Here is a 26415-nt window from a genome sequence, read left to right as displayed (position 1 = left end):
TATTAAATCGCTCCCAAATCATATTTTTTCAAACTGCTGTCTGTCTGTGTCATGGTCCATTCACACAATGTGAATATTACCCAGACCAAAGCAACGCATTTTTGAGTGGTGCCAGCCACTCCTACACTTGACCGTGTGTGTGGGTCCGTCCGTCCGTCCGTCCGTTTGAGCACGGCCTCAACAGCTGCAGCTGATTGCAACACAAGGATGCAACCAGTTACACTAATTCAAAGGCACCACTCTCTTCACACTGGGTGTGATTTTTTTATTCAGAATGTGTTCGACTAAATAACGAATAAAGGCATCTACCGATATGAATGAGGCAACTGTATTAGTAGTTTACTTCGTATCTTTTATTCATCATGCCACCGGTGTGTACCGTCCTGCCATCCAAGAAAAATAACATTCTATCTGTTGTATTCTTCTCTCAGGTATTTCAACAACATCACGCTGGGCGGTCGGGACTACTCCTTCAACAGTGACGGATACCTGGCCAACCCCTACCTGGACGTCATCTCATGGACGCCTGGGCGAGGCTGGGAAGATGTAAGGATGTGACATCATTTCCTCTAATCTCTCTACTGTATAAACGTGTGTGTGTGCGTATGTCCCGAGCAAAACTCAAGCATGACTCGACTTCACACTTGGCTTGTGTTGTGCCAAGTGAGAATTTGGTCGTACCGGCGGTTGTCCAGAACCGAAAATGAAAAATCATTGCATCTGTCTTTCTGGGAGTCTGTTCTGACGGTTATCCTTTTTATGCCCATATATGGAGCTGACAACAAGTTCAACGGATACAAGAGGTATCGCATAATCGGAGGGGCATGCGTTCCCAACCTTTATCGGCCTAGTAATCATCATCCTATAATTCTACAAAGCTCTGTGGCTCTGTGTTTGTGCGTTTGTGTGTGTGAGCGTCCCAAAAAATCTCTTCTGCTCGGTTCTTCTCAGTGGCTGGAGCAATTAATCTGTATTTGCACACAGCCATTGACCATCAGCATGCGCACGGAACACCGACGCCCGTTTTTTCACTTTACCCAAATTTGAGCCGTTTAATATCCTTTTTCCGAACCTCTGTTTAACTCTACGGCCGGAGTTTTCGACGTTACTGCGCACGTGCGGCCAAGTGCGCATGCACGCGCACCCACGTACGTGCACATGCATGTTTGTGGTCGCTGGCGACCGGGTTGCCAAATCATGTGCGTGAAACAAGTGTGTGCGTCCCCAAAATCATACTTTGGGTGCTCATATCCCCGGGACGGGTATGATCTAGTGTCAATAATGACTGTGTCCCCGTTAGTTGTTCTTGGGATATTTGCCACAGTACATAGGGTTACACAGTGGCTGCCATTCACTGCCAGGGGTTTTCTAAAACAGTTTGCAGCCTCTGCCAGCATTTTAACGATTTCTTACCTTTTCAAGTAGTCACAGAATATTTATCTCCAATATGATTGATCCCCTGATGGTTGCTAGTCACTGAAGGTTTTCAGGTGTGGTTTAAAAAATGTCAAGAGGTCATTGACATTTGTTGTTTGATGTTTGAAAATAGCACGTTTCACTCAAAAATACATGGTAAAACATAGGATTTTTTTTTTTTTTCTCCGAACATTTTTTTTACATTGAAGTGAACGGAGCAGCAAATCTTTGGATCGCGTTATCTCCTGGTTCTTTGTGAAGAACGGAAAAAAACCAAAAAAATATATATATATTTTTATAACAAAAAAAAACAACGTTTTAAACGTTTTTGGCAGACAAGAGCTTAATTCCCAAGCAATGTGTATACAGCGCCCAGGGAGCAGTTAGGGGTTGCTCAGGGACACTTCAACACATAGACTGGGTGAGGTGAGGTTTGAACCGGCAACCTTTTCATTCCCACTCTCTACCCACTCAGCAACGGATGGCCATTGTCTTTTTTTAAATATTTGTTTTCCTCCGAATTTTTTAGTAGCAAATTATGTTTACCCTTTCTTTCTCCCCAATTTAGTCGTTAAGCCAATTAATTCCTCCCACTGCTTGCCACTGCTGTAGCACCCTACTGGCTCCCACCGGGAGGACGTAAGCACCATTCATCATTTCTCGCTGGCAGGTGCTGCCCCAGCCTGTAGGAGTACATGCAGAGACAAAAATTGCCCTATACCCGCCCAGCTTCCCTCCCCCGAACACGGCCAACTGTGTTCATAGACACGATTGGCAAGCCAGATGAACCGCGGTGGAATGGGCGCCCCTAGACTTCCATGGTGGTGGGATTCTAGGGTTGGGCATGTACTTACCACCCTACGCCACCCGAGCGCCCTGGATGGCCATTGTCGGCCCGCTGTCTCTTGTCTCACAGACTGACTGAATCACAGTTTGTGACCAGGTCAGGTGCAACATGCTTTGAATCTCCAGCCATACAATGATATCTGGTCAGATCTATTATTCCAGACAGGAAAATAATGATAAATTCATTCCTTTGTTAATAAGGCAGCATCCTGCCAACATTTTTGGCTGAACGCCCGTCCCCAGGCTTGTGATGATGTAAGATTCTGACATAATTTGCACATTCATTTCGTTTATTGTTTATTATAACAGGGACAGCTCACAATTAAAAGTAATTGCACCAGTGTTAGCTCGCAGTTAATTTGCAGCTATTGTCCCTGGGCAGGTAGACAAAAGAGCAAATACACTTAAACATGTTTTTGCACAAAACCCTAACCCTAACTCAAGAGTCCATCAGAATCATTACAGTCATTTGCTCGTGTCGAGGCGTGAACTGATGGTATAATTTTCAATTTGCAGTATATTGTGAGGGCATGAGTAGAAAATCATTGCTGTCGGTGCATGTCCAATGTCCATAACCATTGCTATTCAGGAAATGGAAAAAAAAGAATTGCCTTATGTTCCAAGGGATCCAATGTAGTTATTATTTAGTCTCACACCCTTGTCAATACTTTTCATTGGTTCAATATTCAAATGTTTAGAAAATAGTGAAAATAGCATTATCTACCCGCTCACAACACAGCCCGATTCAACGCGTATAAAAATATCCAATCTACAAGCTCTACAAGCTTGTAGATTGGATATTTTTGCGAACTTTTGCGACACTGTTGTACGACGAAGTAGGCCATGAATTTACACAAAAAAAAGACATACAAATTGTAATTATGATGATACAAGGTTTCTGCCTGACAGGAAAGAGTACAACCAAGAGGAAGCAACCTACCGATAACCCATTCAATCATGGGAATGCATCTACAAAGGTCTTCTAAATCATAACAAGTTTCTGAAAAAACTTATGTTTCTATATCAGTGGTTCTCAAACCTTTTCATGTCAAGGACCCCCAAAATGATATGTAGTTGGCCGCCGACCCCCATGTCAAAATATTTATTTCCAGGGACCCCCCAGAAGCAAAGATTTTAGTTAAAAATGCTTTAAAAATATATATTCAAAGATTTGGACACATTTTCAAGATTTTTCCCAAAAATAGCAGATCTACAAGCTCATAGCGGTGCCGCGCTATGAGCTTGTATATCTGCTATTTTTGAATAGCCCAAAGTATAAAATAAACACAGATGCGTTCCCGGATTAAAGGGGATAATTATGAACCGAGAACAAAGCTGTCCCCAGTGGATCAAAGCATCTTATACAGTACGCTTACCTCTTTGATCACGCGTCACGCGTCAAATGTGTTGTTTTCTGCCTGGAGTGCATGTGTTTATCCCCTAGCTAGCTTGTACGCGGGGGTGGCGCAAAAATGTATTCAACTCATGTCCAGTTTACCCCACAATCTTGACACGCTTCGCTAGCCCTGACATATTCAGCATGTGATTGACTAATGAAAACATTGCACCGCTCCGTGTTACAAATGAAATATGTACGAGAGAGAGTCGACTGCCGGTTCTCCTCTCCACGTCACTTAGCCTACTATTCCCGTTGTGTTTTGTAGAATGTTCGTTGTACGTAATTTGTAGCAACAGAGAAGGCATGAGGGGATGGAGTGTGGTCTACTGCCCCACCCCACCCCCGTACCCAGAGCGCTACAGTGCACACAGAAATATAATCGCTCTGAAATGGTTCTTTAACCCATTAAGACCTGAGGCCGATTCTACCAAATGTCTAGAACTACAGTAAATCCTAACAGTTTTCTGAAACACTTATGTTGCTGTAATATCAGTGGTTCTCAAACTTGTCAAAGACCCCCAAAATTGTATGTGTAAAATGTATTTGGCCGCGGAGCATGATAGCAGATCTACAAGCTCATAGTGCGGCACTCGGTGCCACGCTATGAGCTTGTATATCTGCTAAGTTAAAAGGCTATACTCGGTGCCGCGCTATGAGCTTGTATATCTGCTAAGTTAAAAGGCTATGGTCCCACGAAGAACCTTCACCTACTAAAGAACAATTTGATTTAGTGAATCGGTCTGAAAGGTTATTTTCTGGAACCAAAAAAGTTTTATTTTTATGACATCTCTCTGAAGGACCAGCTTCGGTTCCAGTTGGCACTTTGTTTTTCTGTGCATGGCACAGATAAGCGTTACTGAAACAACAATGTAAACCGTGAACGGAGGAGGGTATAGTGGCAGGTCACCCGGGCTCATGTTCACATGAAGTCAGTGGAAGAAGTACCCAGATTCTTTACTTAAGGGTAGAGTAAGTGATTTTCTTTGGTTAAAATATGATGTGTTAAATAGCTCTATATATTCTGATAGTACTCACTGAAAATGGCTGAACAAACTCTCTATAGCAATGATTTCTATCAGAATATGGTATTGTAACGTTTTAACACATAACCTTTTGTTTTAACCCAAAAATATCACTTACCCGTATACCTTTAAGTACAGTACTTGAGTAAATGTACTTAGTTACTTTCCAACCACCGTGCTGACTCTAGTGTTGCTGAAACAACAACCTGAGCAGAGGGTAGTGGCAGGTCACCTGGGTATCATGTTCCCGTGCAGTTCAGCCTGGCTGGCAGTGTGTGCCCCAGGCAGGTTGCTGTACGATTGACCCCCCCCCCCCCCCCCCCCCCTCTCTCTCTCTCTCTCTCTCTCTCTCTCTCTCTCTCTCTCTCTCTCTCTCTGTCTCTCTGTCTCTGTGCTTCTCCTGTGTCAGCCTGCCGTTCCCCATCAGATCGCTGGCTCCTTGTCTTTTCAACATCCCACAACATCCTGTTTATTCATCTCTGCATGCGTTTGATGTACATACTGTACATAACACGTCTGTGTCACAGCCGTTTCTCCTTGCCTCTCGTGTGCACAGTGAGCCTGTTCTCATTATAGGACAGTGTTGATTTCATCTACTAAAACTATGACGAAAAATGTTCGTCGACTACCTTTTTTTCACTGACAAAAACTAAATAGAAACTAAACAAGACCAGGAGACCTGGTTCTGCCAGACTCAGAAGGAGCAAATTCCTAGTATGCAACACACCTACAAACCACTTTATAAGTTAAAAGAATAAATCATTTTAGGCATTTTGTGTGTGTGTAGCATTTTGTGTATAGGGGTATTTGGTTGTAGATTTGTGTATAGGCTAGACCAGCAAACCTTCCAGTCTGATCACATTCACCTGTCCCTTGTCAGTCAGTGCACAGAATATGGGCAGAAGGGCTTCGAATCAACAAACAACAAAATTGTCTAAAAGCAATCCAGCGGACAACAGCAATAAGTTTTAAATTAATTTAATGCAATCAACTACAAAAAAGCCATGTTACTGCTCTGTTGCCCCTGGTGGTTGAAATCTGAAGCGTTCCTGAATGGCTGGGGAGGAAAAGAGGGATAGACCAACAGACCGACCGACAGACCGACAGACAAAGCCTCCTGTAGGCCGACCCCCTGGGTCTGGCAATAATAACTAAGCTACGATGACTAAAACAAAGACTAAATACATTGACAATTTCGTCAACAAATAAAAACTAGATGAAAATGTTAGGGAGGGACTATAGTGGAGAAGAGATCCAGTAGAACTAAAAGACAAGTCAATTTATGTTTGGTTGCGCTCGGGTGTTGTCTGAAAATAGCATGCAATAGCTATTTTCAGCATGCAACCAAGTGTAAAATCAGCCATTACGACACCATCAAGGCACCGACAAAATTTAGTTTTAGTCGACTATAATCTTAAGATATTTAGTCTACTAAAACTAGACAAAAACTAAAACATTTCAAATGACAAAATAATGACTCAAACTAAATGGAATTTTATTCAAAAGACTATGACTAAAACTGAATCAAAATTTGGTTCTCATACTTTTTCGTGCCCCCACATTGATTTGCATTTGGCCGTGGACCCCCATCTGAAAACGTGTTGTACTAGGGACCCCCAGAAGAGATCATTTGTGTAAAAATATATATATATTCAGATTTTTCCAAACATTTTCAATATTTTTCAAATATTTTCTAAAATAGCAGATTTTTTAGTAGCCAACATATAAATGGATAAATTGGTAAAAAATATTGTGATTCTATATTAATTACTTTTCCTGGAACCCCCCCATGGACCCCTGGGGGTCCCCGGACCCCACTTTGAGAACCAACTCATTAGGAAACGTACAATGTTATGATAATGGCTTTTTACTTACTTATAGTAGATTATCTCTCGCCATACGTAGCATAGTTTTTAGTAATACAGTATGTATTTACAATGTACATTGCACGTTTTTATTTGTTATTCATGTCATTACTAACACTCTACATTTAATCGCAACAATCTTGTGATTAAATGTTGAGTTGCAGTTAATATGAAATAAATAACAAAGACGTTGATATGGTGTCTTATATCGTTGCTTGCACACATTGGTAAAGGTTCCCTCTTACAAAATGACAAACTAAATGTGAACATTTCGGTGACTTACATGGTTTTGAATACGTAATACAAGACAAGTACTGTAACTAGTAACCAGGTTACGCATTGCAAATGTAACTTAAATGGACTTACTTTGGCTTGTACTTTTACGCAACTAAACAGCCATTATACGTTTGACATTTGATAATGAGATCGTGCACACTGACAAATGCACATGCACGCAAGCACACATAAATCAATGTCTTATCATCCAGGCCCTTTGTGGTTGGACTTAGGTCTGCGTGCACACACCATTCACACGCACACACACACACACACACACACACACACACACACACACACACACACACACACACACACACACACACACACCTGACAGTGATGGTGCAGCTCATTGTAGCTGCTGTGTAAAGTAATGTAGTGCGATCGATAGCTGTTGACTTGTTTCAGTGCAGGATCCTCTGCTCTCGTCTCATTGGACGGCGGAAACCACTGCTGATTGGTGCATTTAATCTGGATTTGACTATACTCTAGTCCAACAGTCAACACCACTAGAGACACGTGTGTGTGTGTGTGTGTGTGTGTGTGTGTGTGTGTGTGTGTGTGTGTGTGTGTGTGTGCGTGCACGTGTGCGTGCGTGTGTGTGTGTGTGCGTGCGTGCGTGCGTGCGTGCGTGCGTGTGCGCTCACATGTGGATGTTTTAGAACGTAACATGTACTCATCACAGGTAATAAAAACATGATATTAAATCAAATACCACTTTACATTATAGCACTTTGTTCCAGAGGTAACAGTACTCAGTGCTTAATTTGTAAATTATTAGGTGCCGGAGCTCATGAACCCGACTAAGTCGTGCCCCGAATTACAGTCGTAACAGCAAATAAAGTGGTTATTGTTGTGACGATTTACGAACGTTTTATTTTGTCCATGGTCACACACACACACTCCATTCTCGCAATAGAAAACATTGCGGGAAGGGAGTGTGTCTCTGTGTGTGTGTGTGTGGGTGCGCGTGCACGCGCATGTTTGAATGCACACTCTGCATCTCAATATCTCAAAGACAAAGACAAGTTCTGTTCAGAAATCCTTCATCTGGGCCCCTGTCACCTATTAGAGATGTTTGCTGTGTGTGCGTGTGCGTGTGTGTGTGTGTGTGTGTTTTTTTTTTTTCTTCATCCATTTAATATGGAGGGATTTGACTTCCCTCAGAGAGCGCCGCTCGTTTGCTCATCCACACATGAACCAGGTGCGCTGGTTCATGTGGTACAAACGACACCACACACTACGCTCCTAGGAACACTTACACACACACACACACACACACACACACACACACACACACACACACACACACACACACTCTCCCCCCTACATGGGGCCAAATCACACACAGTCGCACATAGCGATGCGCCCACCCACGCAAGAACATATGCACATGAGTGCAAACGCACACACACACACACACCGCTGCTGGTTTTAACAGCCCACCAGAGTGTGTGTGTGTGTGTGTGTGTGTGTGTGTGTGTGTGTGTGTGTGTGTGTGTGTGTGTGTGTGTGTGTGTGTGTGTGTGTGTGTGTGTGTGTGTGTGTGTGTGTGTGTGTGTGTGTGTGTGTGGGGGGGCGCATGCTCACTGCTACTGTACCATGTCCCTCCGATCCCTTTCAATTAGAGAGCTCCCTGCTCTGCCCCTTACACTGGTACAACACACACACACACACACACGCACACACGCACACACACACACACACACAGAAGCACAAGAACACTTTTGAGTGCTTCCGCACACACAATTTTCAGTATGGACACACACACAAGCTCACATCAGAATGCGAACACACGCGCACACACACACACACACACACACACACACACACACACACACACACACACACACACACACACACACACACACACACACACACACACACACACACACACACACACACACACACTCAAATTAGGGCACATATGCTTATCTTAGAACGACATACGGCACCAATTATGTCCCACTCGCGCATGCGCGCTCAAAAGCACAGGATGAAGATAAGACGCATTGCGTGGCTGTTTATGCACATCCACGTTGTTGTGCTCTGGCTGAATATTTAATGTTGTCTTTACAGTGATTGCGTCATCACCGCCAGGCCCACCGGAGCCCCGCTCAGCAGCAACACTGCAACACTGCAGAACTTAAACCCCAGCATCCGTATCGTGGGGAAAGCTTTCGCAGGAAAATAACCGATCGACAAGCTTACAACGCAGTGTTGATTTCGTCGACTAAAACTATGACGAAAAATGTTGGTCGACTACCTTTTTTCACTGACGAAAACTACATAAAACTAAAGCTATGATGACAAAAACTAAGACTAAATATATTGACAATTTCGTCAACAAATAAAAACTAGACTGAAATGTTAGTGAGGGACGAGTGGAGTGAACTAAAAGACAAGTAATTTTATGTTTGGTTGCGCTCGGGTGTTGCGCTCTGAAAATAGCAGATCTACAAGCTCACAACGCGTCGCGCTGCGACGCGTTGTGAGCTTGTAGATCAGCTATTTTCAGCATGCAACCAAGTGTAAAATCAGGTATTACGACGCCATCAAGGCACCGCCAAAATACATTTTAGTCGACTAAATCAACTGTAGATTTAGTCGCCAAATTTTTTTTAATATTTAGTCAACTAAAACTAGACAAAAACTGAAACATTTCAGATGGCTAAAATATGACAAACTAAATGGAATTTTATTCAAAAGACTATGACTAAAAACTAAATCAAAATTTGCTGTCAAAATCAACACTGCTACAACGTGTCACGCTGCGACGTAATCTTGTCAAACGGCTATTTTCACTGGGAAAGCTTTCCCCACAATGACAGAAAACAGAAAATACACTAGTATAGAGCCCTGAGAGACTCCGATCAACCATATGGAGTTTAAGTGGTCGAGGCCAATGCACACTTCTTCCGACGTCTGAAAATACAATCGGCAGCAGGCTGTCCGATCTATAGTTGGAAGAGTCAGGACATCTGGAGGTGCCGTAGGGTTCCAAGGAAAAGTTCAGAATTAACGTCAATTTGTAGTTAAATCACCTCCTCCTTTTCAGAAGAAAAGTTCGGACGTCGAAAGGAGTTAGCCGACATCATTCAGCGCCCACATTATCATTCAGCGCCCACATGTCATCTAGACTAGAGTTAACCAACGTCGGGGCTTGTTAACGCACCACTCAGCCCTGCCACCCAAACAGAGGTCTTTAACCACTTAAAAATCCTATACTCGCTTGACCGGAGTCCCTCACTCTACATTAAATGTCGGCACTGAAAACAGCCGATCGACATGCCAACATATCCCACACAACCTCCGACACACTGACTCATGTGCACGCGCACAGGAGAGAGATAGCATGTCTGTTCAAGCCAAAGTCTGATTGACACCGATATACTAAATCTAATAACCTGCGGCCCTACGACCAGACATAGAGAGACAGACAGAGGGAGAGAGATGATAGAGGTTGACGTCTCTGCGTCCGTGTAAATGTTGTTATCGTGGTGCCTTCTGGCGGAGATTTGCACTCCACTGAGCGCACCTTTGCTAGTAATTTTTTCTTTTACTTTTGAACGATCGTGTTTGACACACTCTCTCTCTCTCTGTGTGTGTGTGTGTGTGTGTGTGTGTGTGTGTGTGTGTGTGTGTGTGTGTGTGTGTGTGTGTGTGTGTGTGTGTGTGTGTGTGTGTGTGTGTGTGTGTGTGTGTGTGTGTGTGTGTGTGTGTGTGTGTGTGTGTGTGTGTGTGTGTGTGTGTGTGTGTGTGTGTGTGTGCGCGCGCGTGTGTGTGTGTCACTCTGCTCTGGCCTATCTGTATCCTGTCTGTGTCTCCAGAGAGGGATTTGATTGAGTGTAGCTTGAGCCACTTTGGTCGAAGTGCGGTCGAAAACGCTGTCAGTGATGCCTCTTCCTCTTCCTCCTTCTCTTCCTCACTGCACATCTTCTTCCTCTCTCTTCTCTCTACTTCTCTCTTCCTGTCTTCGTTCTCTCTCTCCTCTCTCCCCCCCCTCTTCTCTCTTATTCTCCCCTTCCTCTCTCTCGTCTTCCCAGCTCTCCTAATACTCATGTGGTGGAAGGTAACAAAGTACATACTTTATACTTCTACTCCATTACATCCCAGAGGCAAATATCATACTGTTTTACTCCACTACTTTTGACATCTAAATACTTGTTACTGTACTTCGCAGATTTAGATTATTACAGTACATAAATGCATTAGCCACTTAAGCCATATCCTACACTAAACTATTTCCGTTGTTTGTTTGACAAATGTGTATCCATTTTGAGTCCTTTTACTTATAAAATTACTTAAAAAATTACTATATTTCGGATGCCAATGCTGATACTTTTACTCAAGTAAAATTTTGAATACAGACCCTGTTACTCGTAACAAAGTATTTCTGCATTGTGGTATTGGTAAATGGTGCATTTATATAGCGCTTTACATAGATTGTGCATTTACATTCACCCATTCACACACACATTCACACACCGATGGAGGAGGAAGCCATGCAAGGCACCAACCTGCTCATCGGGAGCAATTAGGGGTTCAGCGTCTTGCTCAAGGACACTTCGACACTAAACCTCACGGCTTCCATCCGGCCGCTCTACCGGCCACCCTACCCCTGAGCCACTGCCGTTCCCATTACTACAGATACTCTAGTAGCCTATACTCTGGTAAAGAGTACTTCTTCTAGCCCTGCCTTTACTTCCTCTAAATCCTCTTACTCTCTCTCCTCTCTCTTCTCTCTCTCCTCGTTCTGCCAATGCATGCGCTACACAGACAGCCAGTCAAACCTAACACAGCTGCCAAACTATATATTAGCTTCCTGCTTAAGTATTCATATTGTGTCATGTCTTCGTGTCAGTATGTGTATGTGTGTGCCTGTGTGTACCCGTCTAAAGTGTGCGTGACCGTTTTTTTTGTGTGTGTGTGTGTGTGCGCGCCCGGGCGGGCTTGTGTGTGCGCGCGTGCGTCACCCCGTGGGTGAGAGAGTGCACGTATAGCCCTGGCTTTTCGCTTGTCATTGGGATGCCACTTATTTTGCCTGCAGGTGATAGCAGGGTATGTCAAATGATACGGCACCTGTGGTTGTACCGTACCCCACCCGGTCCACTCTCTCCACTATACTCGGCACGACTTTCGGCATCCGGGGCCCTGTGGCGGGGCTGGCTGTCACGGGACTATATGTTCCAGATAGAGCTTCCCCGGCGACAGCATGTGCACATAAACAATGCATAAAAAAAGACAGGAGAGGAACAGGGTGCAGAGGGAGAATGAGAGGAACAGGGGGCAGAGGGGGAATGGTGGTTATACAGCAGATGGGATGCAGAGCGGAGGCGTTTTGGGGGTTGGTCGCGTCGGTGTAGCTCTGTGTGTGTGTGTGTGTGTGTGTGTGTGTGTGTGTGTGTGTGTGTGTGTGTGTGTGTGTGTGTGTGTGTGTGTGTGTGTGTGTGTGTGTGTGTGTGTGTGTGTGTGTGTGTGTGTGTGTGTGTGTGTGTGTGTGTGTGTGTGTGTGTGTGTGCACATGGTGTTATTTTGAGCTGAGGTTGCATCAGTGTGTCAATTTGTTGATGTTGCTCCGAGTTTGGTTTCTTTCAGATAAGGCCAAGTTAGCTGTTATCACACATTATTATTGCAAAATGTATACCTGTGTACACAGAACTTATTATTTATTTTCAGTGGTGGAAAAAGTACTCAAATGTTTTACTTAAGTAAAAGTATCAATACTGCAATGTAGAAGTACTCTGTTACATCAAAATGTACTTAAAGTACCAAAAGTAGAAGTACTAAAATGTTTGAAAATAGCAGATCTACAAGTTCACAACGCGTCGCGATGCGTCGTGAGCTTGTAGATCGGCTATTTTCAAATAGCCTAGGTATAAAATAGGGCTAAAGTGGTTAATGTGTGTTTCATAATATCATAATTTACATCTGAAAAGTAACTAGTAACTAAAGTTTTCAAATAATTGTAGTGGAGTAAAAGTACAATATTTTCCCCAGAGATGTAATGGAGTAAAAGTAAAAGTATTGAAAATTGGAAATACTCCAGTAAAGTAAAAGTACATTTTTGTATACTTAAGTACAGTACTTGAGTACACGTACTTAATTACTTTACACCACTGCTCAGGAGGTAGAGCGGCCGCCTTGGGATCCTCCCGGCTTGCGTGTCGAAGTGTCCTTGAGCAAGACACTGAACCCCTGACTGCTCCCCAAACCTGCATGGTTTCCTCCGCCGGCGACGTGTGAATGTGTGTGAGAACGGGTCGATGTGAAGTGCATCGTAAAGTGCTTTGAAGGGCCATTTTCAGAGAGCAGAACGGCCCACAGGTTGGGTATTGTCATACATCTTTAACCCATTCAAAATCCTGGAACGCATCTGTGTCATTTTAAAAGGTCTTTGGCTATTCAAAGGGTTATGAGAGGAATGAATAGTTGTTTAAAACATATATATATCTACAAGCTCAAATTGGTCATGACTTTCTTTTTACACCTTTTTCTACACCTGACAGCTTAATTGTTGCAACAATGAAGTGCCACACAGCAAATTATAGGCCTATTTAACTGTTCAATTGTTCTTGATGTCCATAACCGCACTGCTTGCATATGCTATGGAGTCTATCAGTGTTGTTTTTGACTTCCTCAGAGATTTGGAATTTCCCTACACCTCACGGAGACATCCTTTAAGGGGTTTTGTATTGTAATATTCATAAAATGACAGAAACCTGGATTTTTCATCACCTTTTATCATTGAAATAGGCTAGTCAGCAACAGTCATCTTCCTAGGCTCGCTGTGATGTCTCTGGTTCTTTGGGAATCATCTGAAAAGGATTAAGGATTTCCCATTATAAAAGCTGAATTCTAATTGTAAAATAAAATAATAAAAAGGGGGAAAAATAAAATAAAAAATGTCTTTGAGGATCGATACTTTCTTTGAGGATTCGATACCAAACGATACTCTACTGAGTATCGATATATCGATACCGAGTATCAATCTGTATCCTGGCACTTAGTGGGGAAACCTGAGCCTGCTGTTAGCCAGCTGGGAGAACGATAATTAGCATATTAGCCTAGCTCACTTGGAGGCTAATTGAAACAGCTTGCTAGGGTCAGTGGTCCTGATGGTGATGGTGGTGGGTGGGTGCTGTGCAATCCTTGCCCTTCGCGATTCACAATTCAAACCTCAAGGCTCTCAGCCTCGGCAAAGCAAGGAAGTCGGTCTTGTATGTTTGACCACAGGTGAGCAATGTTTGCTGCTAGTATGGAGCACAGTAGGGGTGTGCCGATTTACGATAATCACGATACGATACGCGATATTGGGCTCACAATATCGATACGATACAATATTATTATTTTCTATATGGACACATATGGACACTAATAACAAATATAATATAAATGCATAAATATAAATTCCACTAAAATCCTAGTCATATTCTTGTCATCTGGACCTAGTTATTAACAACAGCTTGAACAAAATATATATATAATCCAGAGTGGGTCGCTTGTAAAGAATCTAAGGCTTTGATGCTATAGATTAGATGTATAGGCCTATTTGTCAGTAGCCTGGGATCCAGCCTGCTTCGCTACGTTCGGCGGATTTCTTTTCTCTCTTCGCTTCTCAGTCTGGAAAGCCTCCTATCTCCAAGGGAGGCGGGATATGCCAAACGGCTTGAGTCCTGCCGTGGCTTCTGATTGGTCTGTGGTGCGGGGCGGGACAAAGCACCAGTGAGACGTCATTCCAATGCGCAGGAAAACAACAGTGTGAAAAGCATGGAGGGTGGCGCTGGCTGATGATGTAGGTTGCCTAACGCTACTCTCATTCGTTGGAACGACATCCAATCAGCAACGACGTTGACTACGTAACATATGTAGTTCTAGTGTAGTTCTGCAAAACCTCCCAATGGGAGGCTATCCAGACTGAGAAGCGAAGAGAGAAAAAAAAATCCACCGAACGTAGCGAAGCAGGCTGAATCCCAGGCTAATTTGTCAGTGCACAAACATAATTGCCTTGATGCCTATGACATTAACGAGCGTCAACGAGTGTCAGCTGGACACAGACACACACACACACACACACACACACACACACACACACACACACACACACACACACACACACACACACACACACACACACACCTGCCCTCTGCAGTGCTCTAAACTGAAAGTGACTGGAGTCTGTCTCATCTCCAAAAGCCCTTGACTATGATGGCATATGATTATTGATTACTGTGATTATGGTGAGCTCACATAACACATCATACAGTAACTCCTCCAACAAAAAAAAATTAAGATGAAAAAAATATGTATATATATTGCGATACAGTATGACGTGACGTCACAATGATACATATTGTCACGTTTTCGGCACACCCCTAGAGCACAGACCTGCACATCCTGTAGGCAAGCAGAACCAGTGCACGTGTGTGAAGGTCAGCTTCATGTCCTCTGTCCTCCCTCCTCACCTCACTCTCTGTCACACGCTCTCTCCTCCTCCTCCTCCTCCTCTATCCTCCCTCTCTCTCCGTCTGTCTGTCCGTCTCTCACTCACCCACTCTCTCTTTCCGTCTGTCTCTCTTCTCCTCCTCGTCCACACACACGGTCTTGCTGCATCACTGCACACAGCTCAAAGCACCAATTATGACGTTGAGCATGTTTTGCTGTCCACAGATCAGCGTTCCACTGGCTTACTGTACTGTAGAGAGAGGTGGGTGGCCGTCTGGCCGAGTTGGGGGTTAACAGAAGGGGGTTCACTTACTATTTTGAGAGATGCATGCTGGGAGATAGCAGCCCACGTTTAAAGTAGCACTTCACCCATTTTCAGATACGAGGTTTCTGCAACAATATTTATCATTTGGGGTCTAAAGCTGAAGAAGGTTGGGAGCCCCTGCTTCTAGTCCAGATATTTCAGACATTGGGTCATAGTTCTTATTGACTCCAGAGAATCGGATGATTCTTATCTCGGGTTCTCTGGGTTTGGAGTCCTGCCACGGACACTCCGGAGACGAAACCTTGGTGGGTTTATGGATCCACATGTACCTGTTGAGGTGCTTCTCTTCCTGCCACTCTGCCTCTATTCCCTGCTAGGCGTCCAGCAAGATGCAAATGAGTGTTGCAAATGCTCACATTAAGATGCAATGTGAGCTTGTAGATAGATCTGCAATTTTTACCGAGTCAGGTCAAGGCCCATTGGGAACGATGCCACCCATTGTATTCTTGTGTCCTTTTATGCCCATAAATGGAGTTCACTTGTATTTTGAGAACAGGAATTATTTTAGGTTAGTTTGGAGTTTGGGTAGGGAGTCGAGAACCTTTATGTCTTTATGTCATTTTTACCCATGTTTGAGACTAATTTTGGGGGAACGAGGTAAGATGATCTCCTTCGGTACCGTGGGCACTCACTCACTCACTCTAGAGAAGTAGTTTGAAAAGTAAAAACTAGAAAATGTGCTCCTCGGAGCACAAGTCTCCGCCAGCAGACCCGTGCTAATTTAATAGCACGGGTCGTCTTGGTAGAATGGGTCGTCTTGGTAGAATGCGCGTGGTTTTTGGTGTTCTGCAGGGGCGACTGAATATGTAGTGTCTGCATCTAAAAAATGTTCTTCTTGAAGCAATGTGTCATATGGGAGTTGTCGTAATTGACTGGTTTGTTCAAATGCTTGTCTGTCTTCTTCATCTTCATTGTCTTGAACGCAGTTTCAGCAGTTGATTGGTGTGTTTGATCTATGTCAGTTTTCTCTAGTGCTACATAATGTATTTGATCAAGGTGGCCAATTGTTACAGTATTAAGACTTCGGCCTTGTTGTGGGATCAATTCAACTCTATAGTCCTCTTCTGTGTTACTGTTGTAGATGAGTATGCTTTCTTAGCTTTGGCCTTCTGCGCCTTTGCTTGACCAATGTTAGGTGTTCTCAGAGGGACACACACACGCACGGACGGGTGATTTGTACTGGAAGGTACTGTTCCAATCAAGACTGATTGATCAAGACTGTTATTGTCTCCGCCTCCGGCGGAGACAATAACTGGACACTAATCCTCTGAGTATCTTACAGACCAGACCCTAACCAAGCCCCCAGAACCGCGGTAGAACAGTGAAGCTGCCCTAGCCTGGTGGTCTAATCTGGGATTGCAATACTTCCGCATTTATGACGCCACTGCGCATCCTTCTACCGTTTGAAACCCTAGTGTGCCTGCTCTGTGCTGAAGTCTTCCGCATTCGGGCACCAAAATATGGACTACTATTTCATGCTAATATGGCTGCAGTGAAAAGGGTCTATTTTATTGGTCATTATAGGTGACAATGTATAATTAATAGCTTTTCCCCTCAAAAATAGGAACAGCCTTATTTTCACTATGAACACAGGTGGGCCGTGAGATATACAGTAATAGGGAGCCAGGATTAACGACTGCAAAGCTATATAAAAAATCACACCCAGTGTGAAGTGGGCGGTGTGGTCACAGTGGTCATCAGAGTGATGGCAGTTCACTTAAAGAAAAGTAATATTGTGGACCAACCATTGTACACCCCTAACTTAAAAAAACCCATAAATGTGTTTTGTTTTTTTAACTCATTCACTGCCAGAACTTTATTTTTTTGCGTTTGCCCACTGCCAGAGATTTTTTATTTAAAAAAAAAAAAGTACTCAGGAGCCGAGATACAAAATGTTTAAGTTTTAAGTTAACAAGGAAGTGGATGGGAGTCTAGATCTTCAACAAATCATATCTCCTTGGTCTTTGGGTTAAAAAATAAATAAATAAATAAGAAAAAAAAAAAAATTAAAAGTCGTTTTAGTCGTTCTTGGCAGAGGGGGCTTAAAGGACAAAAGTCGTTTTAGTCGTTCTAGGCAGGGAATGAGTTAAGTGCATAGTCCTATTTATAGGGCTATGCACATGTGTCATGTTTCACTAGCCAATCACAGTCCTGAATAGACTGTGATTGGCCAATCACGGTGCAGGGTTAGGGGGGTACAATGGTGGCCAATCAGAGCGCAGGGTTGGGGGGGTACAATGGGTGGGGGGGGGATACAATGGTGGCCAATCACAGTGCAGCGAATGTCGATGTCCAAACCTCACATATAGGGGCGGTTTCACCGCCCAAAAATCACACCCAGTGTGAAGTGGGCGGTGTGGTCATCACAGTGGTCATCATAGTGATGGAAGCTCACTTCCAAAAAAATGGATTTTTGGAAGTGCATAATCCTATTTATAGGTTATTAATGTCATCATGTGTCTCGCTAGCCAATCATAGTGCTGAATAGAGTCAGCCAATAGAGTCAACCAATCACAGTACAGGAAAGTGGGCCAAGTGGGCCAATCACAGTGCAGGAAACTAATACTAATGAGGTGTCCCAACCCCACTTATAGGGGCGGCTACACCGCCCAAAAATCCCTTATAAACTACAAACCACAGTATACAGTACTGTATAATCCAAGTGTCCTCCAAACAGTCCTTGTCCTCTTTCCGTCAGTGGTGGAAAGTAACTAAGTACATTTACTTAAGAACTGTAGCCTACTTAAGTACAATTTTGAGGTATTTGTACTGTACTTTACCTGAGTATTTCAAATGTCCAATGTTTTTACTTCTACTCCATTACATCTCAGAGGCAAATATTGTACTTTTACTCCACCACAATTATTTGAAAACTTTAGTTACTAGTTACTTTGTAGATTTTGATTATTATTACAAAACATACATTACCCACTTCAGCCCTATATATATGTCGGCCATTTGAATATAGCAGATCGACAAGCTCACAATGTGTCGCCATGCAATGCATTGTGAGCTTGTAGATCTGCTATTTTCAAAAGATGTTAATACATTTTATACATTTGAAAACTTGTGAAACGGGACATTCTCCATAACGAGTACTTTCTACTTCTGGTACTTTAATTACATTTTGATACTAATACTTTTGTACTTTTACTCAAGTAAATTTTGAATTCCGGATTTTTACTTTGTTATATGATACTTTTACTAAAGTAAAAAAATGTGAGTACTTTTTCCACCACGGTCATGTATTCTCTTTGGTTTTGGATCCTAGGAAGGAATGTGAAAAAAACTAAAATAAAGGTAATTGATGGAAATAAAAAGGTCATTCTGTAAGGTGAAGTATTCCTTTAAGAGGCTTATAAAGACATCTCAGCCAAATAGCAAATCAAATTCAGAATGACAAACGAAAACAGAAGTGACTCTGAGGTGGCCTTGTGTTTCCTCATGGAATACAAGGCCAATTACCCCTGAAAATAGCAAAGTTTGACGTTGACCCCCTTGACTGTTCAAAGGAAAGGGTATTTTGTACAAACATTGTGCCACGTGTGTGTCAGGAGAGTAGAATAACCGGAGGCAGAGCAAGTTCAAATGACTTTTATTTACAATGACAAGGCTAACAGCGAGGTGAGGCATGCAGGGGTCAAGCTAAAGTAAAGAAATAATAAATACCCCTTTGGGTAGTTGTCGGGGGTATTGGCCAAGTACATGTGCACATACCTGGAATTTCTCCTCTGCATTTCACCCATCTTGTTTTTCTTGTCACAATGTTAAGAATGTAATTTAGATAAGTGGTTCTCTTTTTCCTGTCAAGGACCCCGAAAATTTACACTTATTAGCCCGTGGACCCCCTGCATTTGAAAAGATATGCCAGGGACCCCCATAAGAGAAGATTTTTACGACTCCAGCAGTGATTCTCTAATCTGAGTTCCCAGAAGTTTTTCGCCTCGCATACAAACGGGAGCGGCGAAGGAACTTCTGGGCCAAAGCCCTGCTATCTGTGGGCCGGATGTGCGTTGCGCTCAGAATCTGAGCGGACACGCCTCTTACCGGTCTACTCGTCTAAAAAGTCCGACGAGAGGCAAACAGCAGTACACAACAATGGCGGCCGCAATTTCTCAAGGGGAAATTGCTTCCCGTCGCTCCTATTTACATGTAAGACCCACTGCATGTGGATCCCGCCCCCTTTTCTTCATTGGCTGTTGATTTGAATCAGAAATCAGTGGCCGCGCCCCTGCTGTCCAGGCTTTGAGCCGAAGCCTCCCAGACTAGTGATTCTCAATTATTTTAATTTCAAGGACCCCCAGTTTGGCATGTATTAGGCTTTAATGACATCTCTGGGACCCCAATTTATATTGTAAAATCAATGTTAATTTAACTCTGAGAGTGTACAAATGGAACCAAATGGACCCGTTTTGGTTCCATTTGTACACACTCAGAGTTACAGACCCATAAGGGTCCATTTGGTTCCTAACTATGCATCATTTAGCTGGGGACCCCCTGGAACTCCCTCAAGGACCCCTGGGGGTCCCCGGACCCCACTTTGAGAACCAATGATTTAGATGCTATTTAAACAGATGCTAGGTTCATTGTTTACCTGGTATCCTATAGTTTCAATGTGCAGTACAGATGATTATTTTGATAGTACAGTATATTGTTTAGACTGATGATACAGTAGGTCCTTGGTTTACCTGTGATCCATAGATTCCTGAGGCACTACACTGTCTCTCTGCATTCTATGTATGTGATTGACCTTGCTTCTTATATCGTAAGTCGCTCTGGATAAGAGCGTCTGATAAATGTCTATAAGTTGCATAGTAGTATAGTGCCGAGTACGTACCGTTTTGTAGTGCTGTGTAACTTGTGTGATGATTTAATCTAGAATCAACACAAAGTAAGGCAGCACTAGCAGGCAGGATCTGAGAATGAAAAGTGTCCCCCTGTAGTACAACATTGTAAGAAAAAGTCTATTCATGTCATTGACTTTTTTTTAGTATCAGATCTGGCACCATTTAAGCAAAAATAACAGTTTAGCAGCGGTTTAGTATGACATTGTTCAAATTGGCCTTGGCAAAAAAAGAAAAGGCAATTTATGTCATTGACAGTTTTTTGTACTGAAAAGTATCGGTTCTGCCACCGGTTTTATCCGGTATTGGGGAAAAAAACAATCGATACCCATCCCTAATTAGGGGCAGCGAACAACTATGGAACAGCGCCCGGGGGCACTCAGGGTTCAGTGTCTTGCTCAAGGGCACTTCAACACTAAGCCAAGACGATCTGGGAATCAACTTCCAGTTCCCCAACTGCCACTCATACCCTCTGAGCCACTGACGTTCCCAGTCCAAAGGAGCTGGCAATAATCCCAATATCCCAATGACGGCCAAAAAGCCAGAGGCTAGTAGCCTGATTATCAGCCTGAATTCTGCGTGGAGCTTCAGTCTGACATTGGCTCCAGTGTAGTCCAGTGGCGCAGCCAGAACGCTAGTATAGGCTTGGCCTAGGCAGGAGCGGGTGGGCATGCATGCACATGCGTCCCCGACCCGCGGATTTTGATACTTTATTTTCGTTTTTTTGTTACTTTATTTCGGGGTTAGGGTTATGTTATTTAATTCATATTTTTGCCTGATTTTACCGATTTATTATTATTTATATATTTTTTGCAAAATCGATTGGGTGGGCCAGCTTTCTATGTGGGTGGGCCACGGCCCACCCAGGCCCACCCATGGCTGCGCCCCTGGTGTAGTCGATTACACGGGGGAGGGGATTAGAATTTCCCTAAACCAATCACAAGAGATCCACGGATCCACCTACATCTGACGTCGTCGCACAGCTTGTTTTAGCAGATATTCGCCGATTGGCTTGTCGTTAGACCCACCCCCCCCCCCACCTCCGACTCTGATTTGACAGGTTTTTTTTCTACCGTGAAAATCCATAGGCTCACATTATGACACCAGACCAAGAGGAGCAGTCCACTCAGAGAGTGGGCGGGGTCTATGGTTTGGAACCAGGCTTAAGAGGCTAAGGCTATTTGGTGGTCCTTGGCATGAAAACATGTGTGAACCCCTGTCGGACTGAAAGATATAGACTGTGTCTAACGTGTGTGTGCTTCCCCGTTTCCCCCTCAGGTAGGCTGGTGGGAGAACGGCGTGCTCAGGCTGAGGTACCCGGCCTGGTCGCGCTACGGGCCCTTCCTCAAGCCCCCCGACGACGCCCAGCACCTCCGGGTGGTCACCCTGGAGGAGCGTCCCTTTGTCATTGTCGAGCTGGCAGATCCCGCCTCTGGAACCTGCATTCGTGACTCTGTGCCCTGCAGACGGCCCCTCAATGCCAGGTCAGAGCACCGCAGTATAGTCACAAAATGCATACTCCATGCGTTGGTGGAGTATCGCATGTGCATACTCCAGCATGCGTTTGATGGAGTATGGCATGCATACTCCATGCATTGATGGTGGAGTGTCACTTCAGACAATTACATGCGGGCTCGTGCACAAGGACGCAGAGAGCATTTGAGAACCAAGGGGGACGCGTGCACGCAGCGTGCGTGCATGCGTGTCCAGAGCAAACGCAGATTCGTTTTTTTGCTCCTTTTATTTTCGTTTTTTCTTACTTTAATTCGGTTAAATCGGTACAAAAAAAATTACTCCGGCGGCCTCTGTCCACGAAAAAAAATGGGGCAGTGTGTTTTAGGACGAGCGTTCCGTTTTCCACCCAGAAAAACCTCAGACTTTTTTCTTTTTCTTTTTTCTTCGTCCCAGAATGGAACTGGAAAGGTCTAAACTCCCCCACTGCGTCCCTGCTCGTGCAGAACCCCAAGCTGGCTGAATAAGGTTGAATTCGCCACATGGGTTGCCTGTCCCATGTCGGTCTGTCCAGTCGTGTTGTACCTGACAACCATTATTGATGCAATATATACAACTATTGTATACCAAAAAATAGTTATGAATTACCTTTTAATTGGCTATATCAGTGCATTGTGCACACTCAACAATACAGAGGCAAATTCTATGCCCTAAAAATATATTTAAAACTTTTTGGGATAATAAATAAAAATAAACATTTCTTACGTGTTCCAGAGGCTGTTTTGCACGGATATGAATACAGGTGTATCTTGAGATTTTGATTGCCCTTTGGTGTGCCTTGGGCACACAAAGTTTGAAAAGCATCTTGATAATGAAAAATTAAATCACAAATAACAAAAACAAAACACAAAACCTGGGAAAGCAGAACCAATTTTTAAAGACTTTGGCTTCGTCTTCCAGTGGGTGATATTAGCATGCCATGTTGAAGGCAAAGTATATAACAAAATGTACGGGCACGGGCAGCATGCAAATGTAGAGCAAGAGTCAACATGTCGGAACATAAATTAAAAGGCAGACTTGACTTTCTTCAACAGCTTCTTTTAATCCCACTGGTGCAGTTAGTTTTGAGCAGCTCGTTACAGAAAAACATATTAACTTACAGCATGCAAAGATAAACAAATTACTCCAAGCTACTAGTGTGGAATAAAATGATCTTAAACATTCTCAATCCACAAGGTAAAAATGAAGTAAAAAGATTTTAGAAAATAATAATAATAATGATAATAAAGGGTAAAAGTAAGACAAAGTAAAAATATTTGCCCCAGAATAAGTACGCTAAGGTTCATGTGGTAAACATTCTCTAAGGTAAAAATGAGGTAAACGGATTAAACAATTTTAAGAAATATAAAACTCTACGGAGCATTTCAAAGTCGTGCTGCCGAGGGATGAAGATTTAGAATGTCAGTCTCTGTTTTACAAGCGGACAAAACGTAATGACGCCCTGGTGGCTACAGAGGCAATTCACCTGCCAAAATGTGTCCAGGAGAAGCCAAAAGGCTTTCAGCATTCCAGAGGATTTTTGGTTGGTTACAGAAAAGAACTCAGGTCGCTTAGTTTCTCTGCAATAATCTTAGAACATGGTTTGTTTCTGTCTTTTTACTGTGAGGCTGTGAAAACCGGCAGATAAAATGCAAGCTCAGACAACTCTCAATAAAAGATGGATAACAAATGACAGATGACAATGGGGGCCTGGCAGAAAAAAAGGGATTTAAGTGCTCGTAAAAGTTGCTTGTTAACGAAAAGTGTGGATTTTGTGGGCTATTATTTTAAATTATTGTGATATTGTTTTATGTCATGATGACCTGACGAAGATGTAACTGACATTGAAATGTTGTCATTCCTGCCTTGCACCATGCTCTATAAGAGAAAAGGCTCCAATTGTCCTGAGTTGCTCCAGCGCTTTCTTTTTTACCTATTATTTTATGTCTATTATCGTCCTGCCCTTATTTCCAGTGTTCGACTGGCTGAGGTGTATAAAGCTGCGGAAAAACACATTTATTTTTGTTCTTAGAGCCTCCACAACAGCGTGGCAACAAAAAGGAGATCAAAAAGTAATGATAACAACGAAATGCCGTAGCAAAGAACACACAGTGCAAAGAGAGGGACATGGAGCCGGAGAAATACAAACTGGCTCTAGAAGTCCAGCTAGTAGACCGAAAAAAAGAGAGAAAAAAAGAAAACAACCTTGAGAATGACAATGTCTTCTGGCGTGAACATCTAAATCAGTAATTTAGCATACGATATAAATACACACCCAGCAATGTAATCAATACATTATTCATTTATCAATACAACCCAATTAACATTTTGCTGTTTTACTTTTCCTGCAATGTGTTGCCTCTGTCAGTTGAGCATGAAGAGGATTGACCTCTTCATGCTCACGGTGAGACATGCAAACATGTCTCACCGCCCGCTAGACATGTTTTTAGATCCTCAGCCTGGTGTGGCTGAGCCTCGTCGTGGGTGTTGTTGGTGCGACAGGTGTAAATACTGACCCCAGCGTAGGGCTTTCATGTCCAGCTGGTGCAACTAGGCTTTCATAACTTTCTTTTAATGAATGCAATGTTATTTTGTCCAATCTGTATGTGTATGGTATAACTTATACAATTAGGATGGTTGTAGTTTGTCTCCCAGCTCTTCTAGTGAGACATTTAAATCATGTCACCATGTCTCACCTAGACACAGGATCTGACACAAATTTTGACCTGATGGCCAAGATTAAATTTACCCCCCGAACAAGCAGACAGACTCTATTAGCTCAATGGTAAAAATTACAGCACTCGCGCAGTTAACCTGGTTCAAATCCGGGGCAGAAAAGGGAAAGTTGCATAGTGCAGCTTTAATCAAACTAAACCATTTAATCAAATCTAAAAATAAAATTGACATTGACTCCTTAGCTCTCCGATCTCCTTGAATAACGTCTGGGCACCTTTTTGATAGAAGCTAGATATGCACTGCAGATATGTACATCGTTTTGCTTGGACCACAAAATAATGTTATTTAGATATTGTTTTAGACAGATGCTAGGATTGATGTTTACAGTGTTGATTTCGTTGACTAAAACTATGACGAAAAAGTTCGCCGACTACCTTTTTTCACTGACAAAAACTACATAAAAACTGAATTAAAACTAAGCTATGGTGACTAAAATATACTATAAGACTAAATATATTGACAATTTCGTCAACAAATAAAAACTAGACGAAAATGTTAGTGAGGGACTAGTGGAGAAGAGATCCAGTAGAACTAAAAGACAAGTCATTTTATGTTTGGTTGCGCTCGGGTGTTGCGCTGCGACGCGTTGTGAGCTTGTAGATCGGCTATTTTCAGCATGCAACCAAGTGTAAAATCGCCATCAAGGCACCGCCAAAATACATTTTAGTCGACTAAATCAACTGTAGATTTAGTCGACTATAATCTTATGATATTTAGTCGACCAGACTAGACTAACATTAAAACATTTCAGATGACTAAAATATGACTACAACTAAATGGAATTTGATTCAAAAGACAATGACTAAAACTGAATCAAAATTTGCTGTAAAAAATCAACACTACGTTTACCTACTACTATCCTAGTTTCTTTGAGGCACTAGACTGCACGTTGTTGAGGATGTGGAGCAGGTGCTGCTTCCTCTGATCACCTCCTTGGCCGTGGGTGCTGCAGCTACAGTCAATACTAAACTATAAAGAAAACCACCCAGGTGGAAAGAGCCAGCACACTCCACAGAAAAAATATGCAAAAGGCTGTTGGCTCAGACGCAACATTTCTTTATAGCTACATCAGGCTATAAAAAACGTTTTGGTGGGGGAGCTTTTATCACGGCGTAGTAAGAAGTACAAAGATTGGTGGTAGTGCTGCTGTACATGGCTCTTTTTATATATTGCACGCGTTCATCCCCACCTCACCGACAGACATTCAAAAATTACAATATCCTTCAAACACACAAAATACATCACGAACATACATCACACGTCTGCATAAACTGTAACCCCATATGAACCTCAATATCACCAAGGAACCATATTGCACATATTCAATGCACAGCTGATGTCTGTTGTATATGGAGATTTCAGGGCCTATATAAAAACTAAATGAACGAGGCATCCTCCTATAATTCTACAAAGCTCTGTGCGGGTGGTGTGTGGTGAGCCCAAAATCTCTTCTGCCCGGTTCTCCTCAGTGGCTGGAGCAATTGATCTGAATTTGCACACAGCCATTTTGACCATTACCATGTGCACGGAACAGCGAAGCCCCTTTTTCTCTTTCCCCAAATGTCAGCTGTTTGTTAGCGTTTTTGTGTTCGCTGCCTCCCGGGTTGCCAAATCGTGTGCGCATATCCCCCCACGGGTATGGTCTAGTGGGATATAAATAAAGTGGACGAAAGTAAACACAGGTGCATTCATAGGAAGAGGCGGTAAGACAAGTAATCGTTTACTAGTACATTGTTCTCCTTGCACTCTG

The 26415-nt window shown here is 43.0% G+C and overlaps 1 protein-coding gene across 1 annotated transcript in view; it reads left to right on the top strand.

Moving 5' to 3' along the window:
* The window catches only part of grin2db (glutamate receptor, ionotropic, N-methyl D-aspartate 2D, b), a gene marked incomplete at both ends in the record, with an annotated part of 148659 nt that overhangs the window by 32868 nt on the left and 89376 nt on the right, over positions 1-26415 (top strand). Inside the window, 2 exon segments of the mRNA XM_080426671.1 lie at positions 432-546; positions 21717-21922. Coding sequence (XP_080282797.1) covers positions 432-546; positions 21717-21922 — 321 coding nt within the window.

The sequence above is a fragment of the Gymnoscopelus braueri genome, assembly GCF_963280865.1.
Source record: "Gymnoscopelus braueri genome assembly, chromosome: 4".
In the NCBI taxonomy this organism is placed as follows: Eukaryota; Metazoa; Chordata; class Actinopteri; order Myctophiformes; family Myctophidae; genus Gymnoscopelus; species Gymnoscopelus braueri.
Note: the sequence above shows the minus strand (reverse complement) of the source record. Positions and strands in the feature narration are given on the sequence as shown.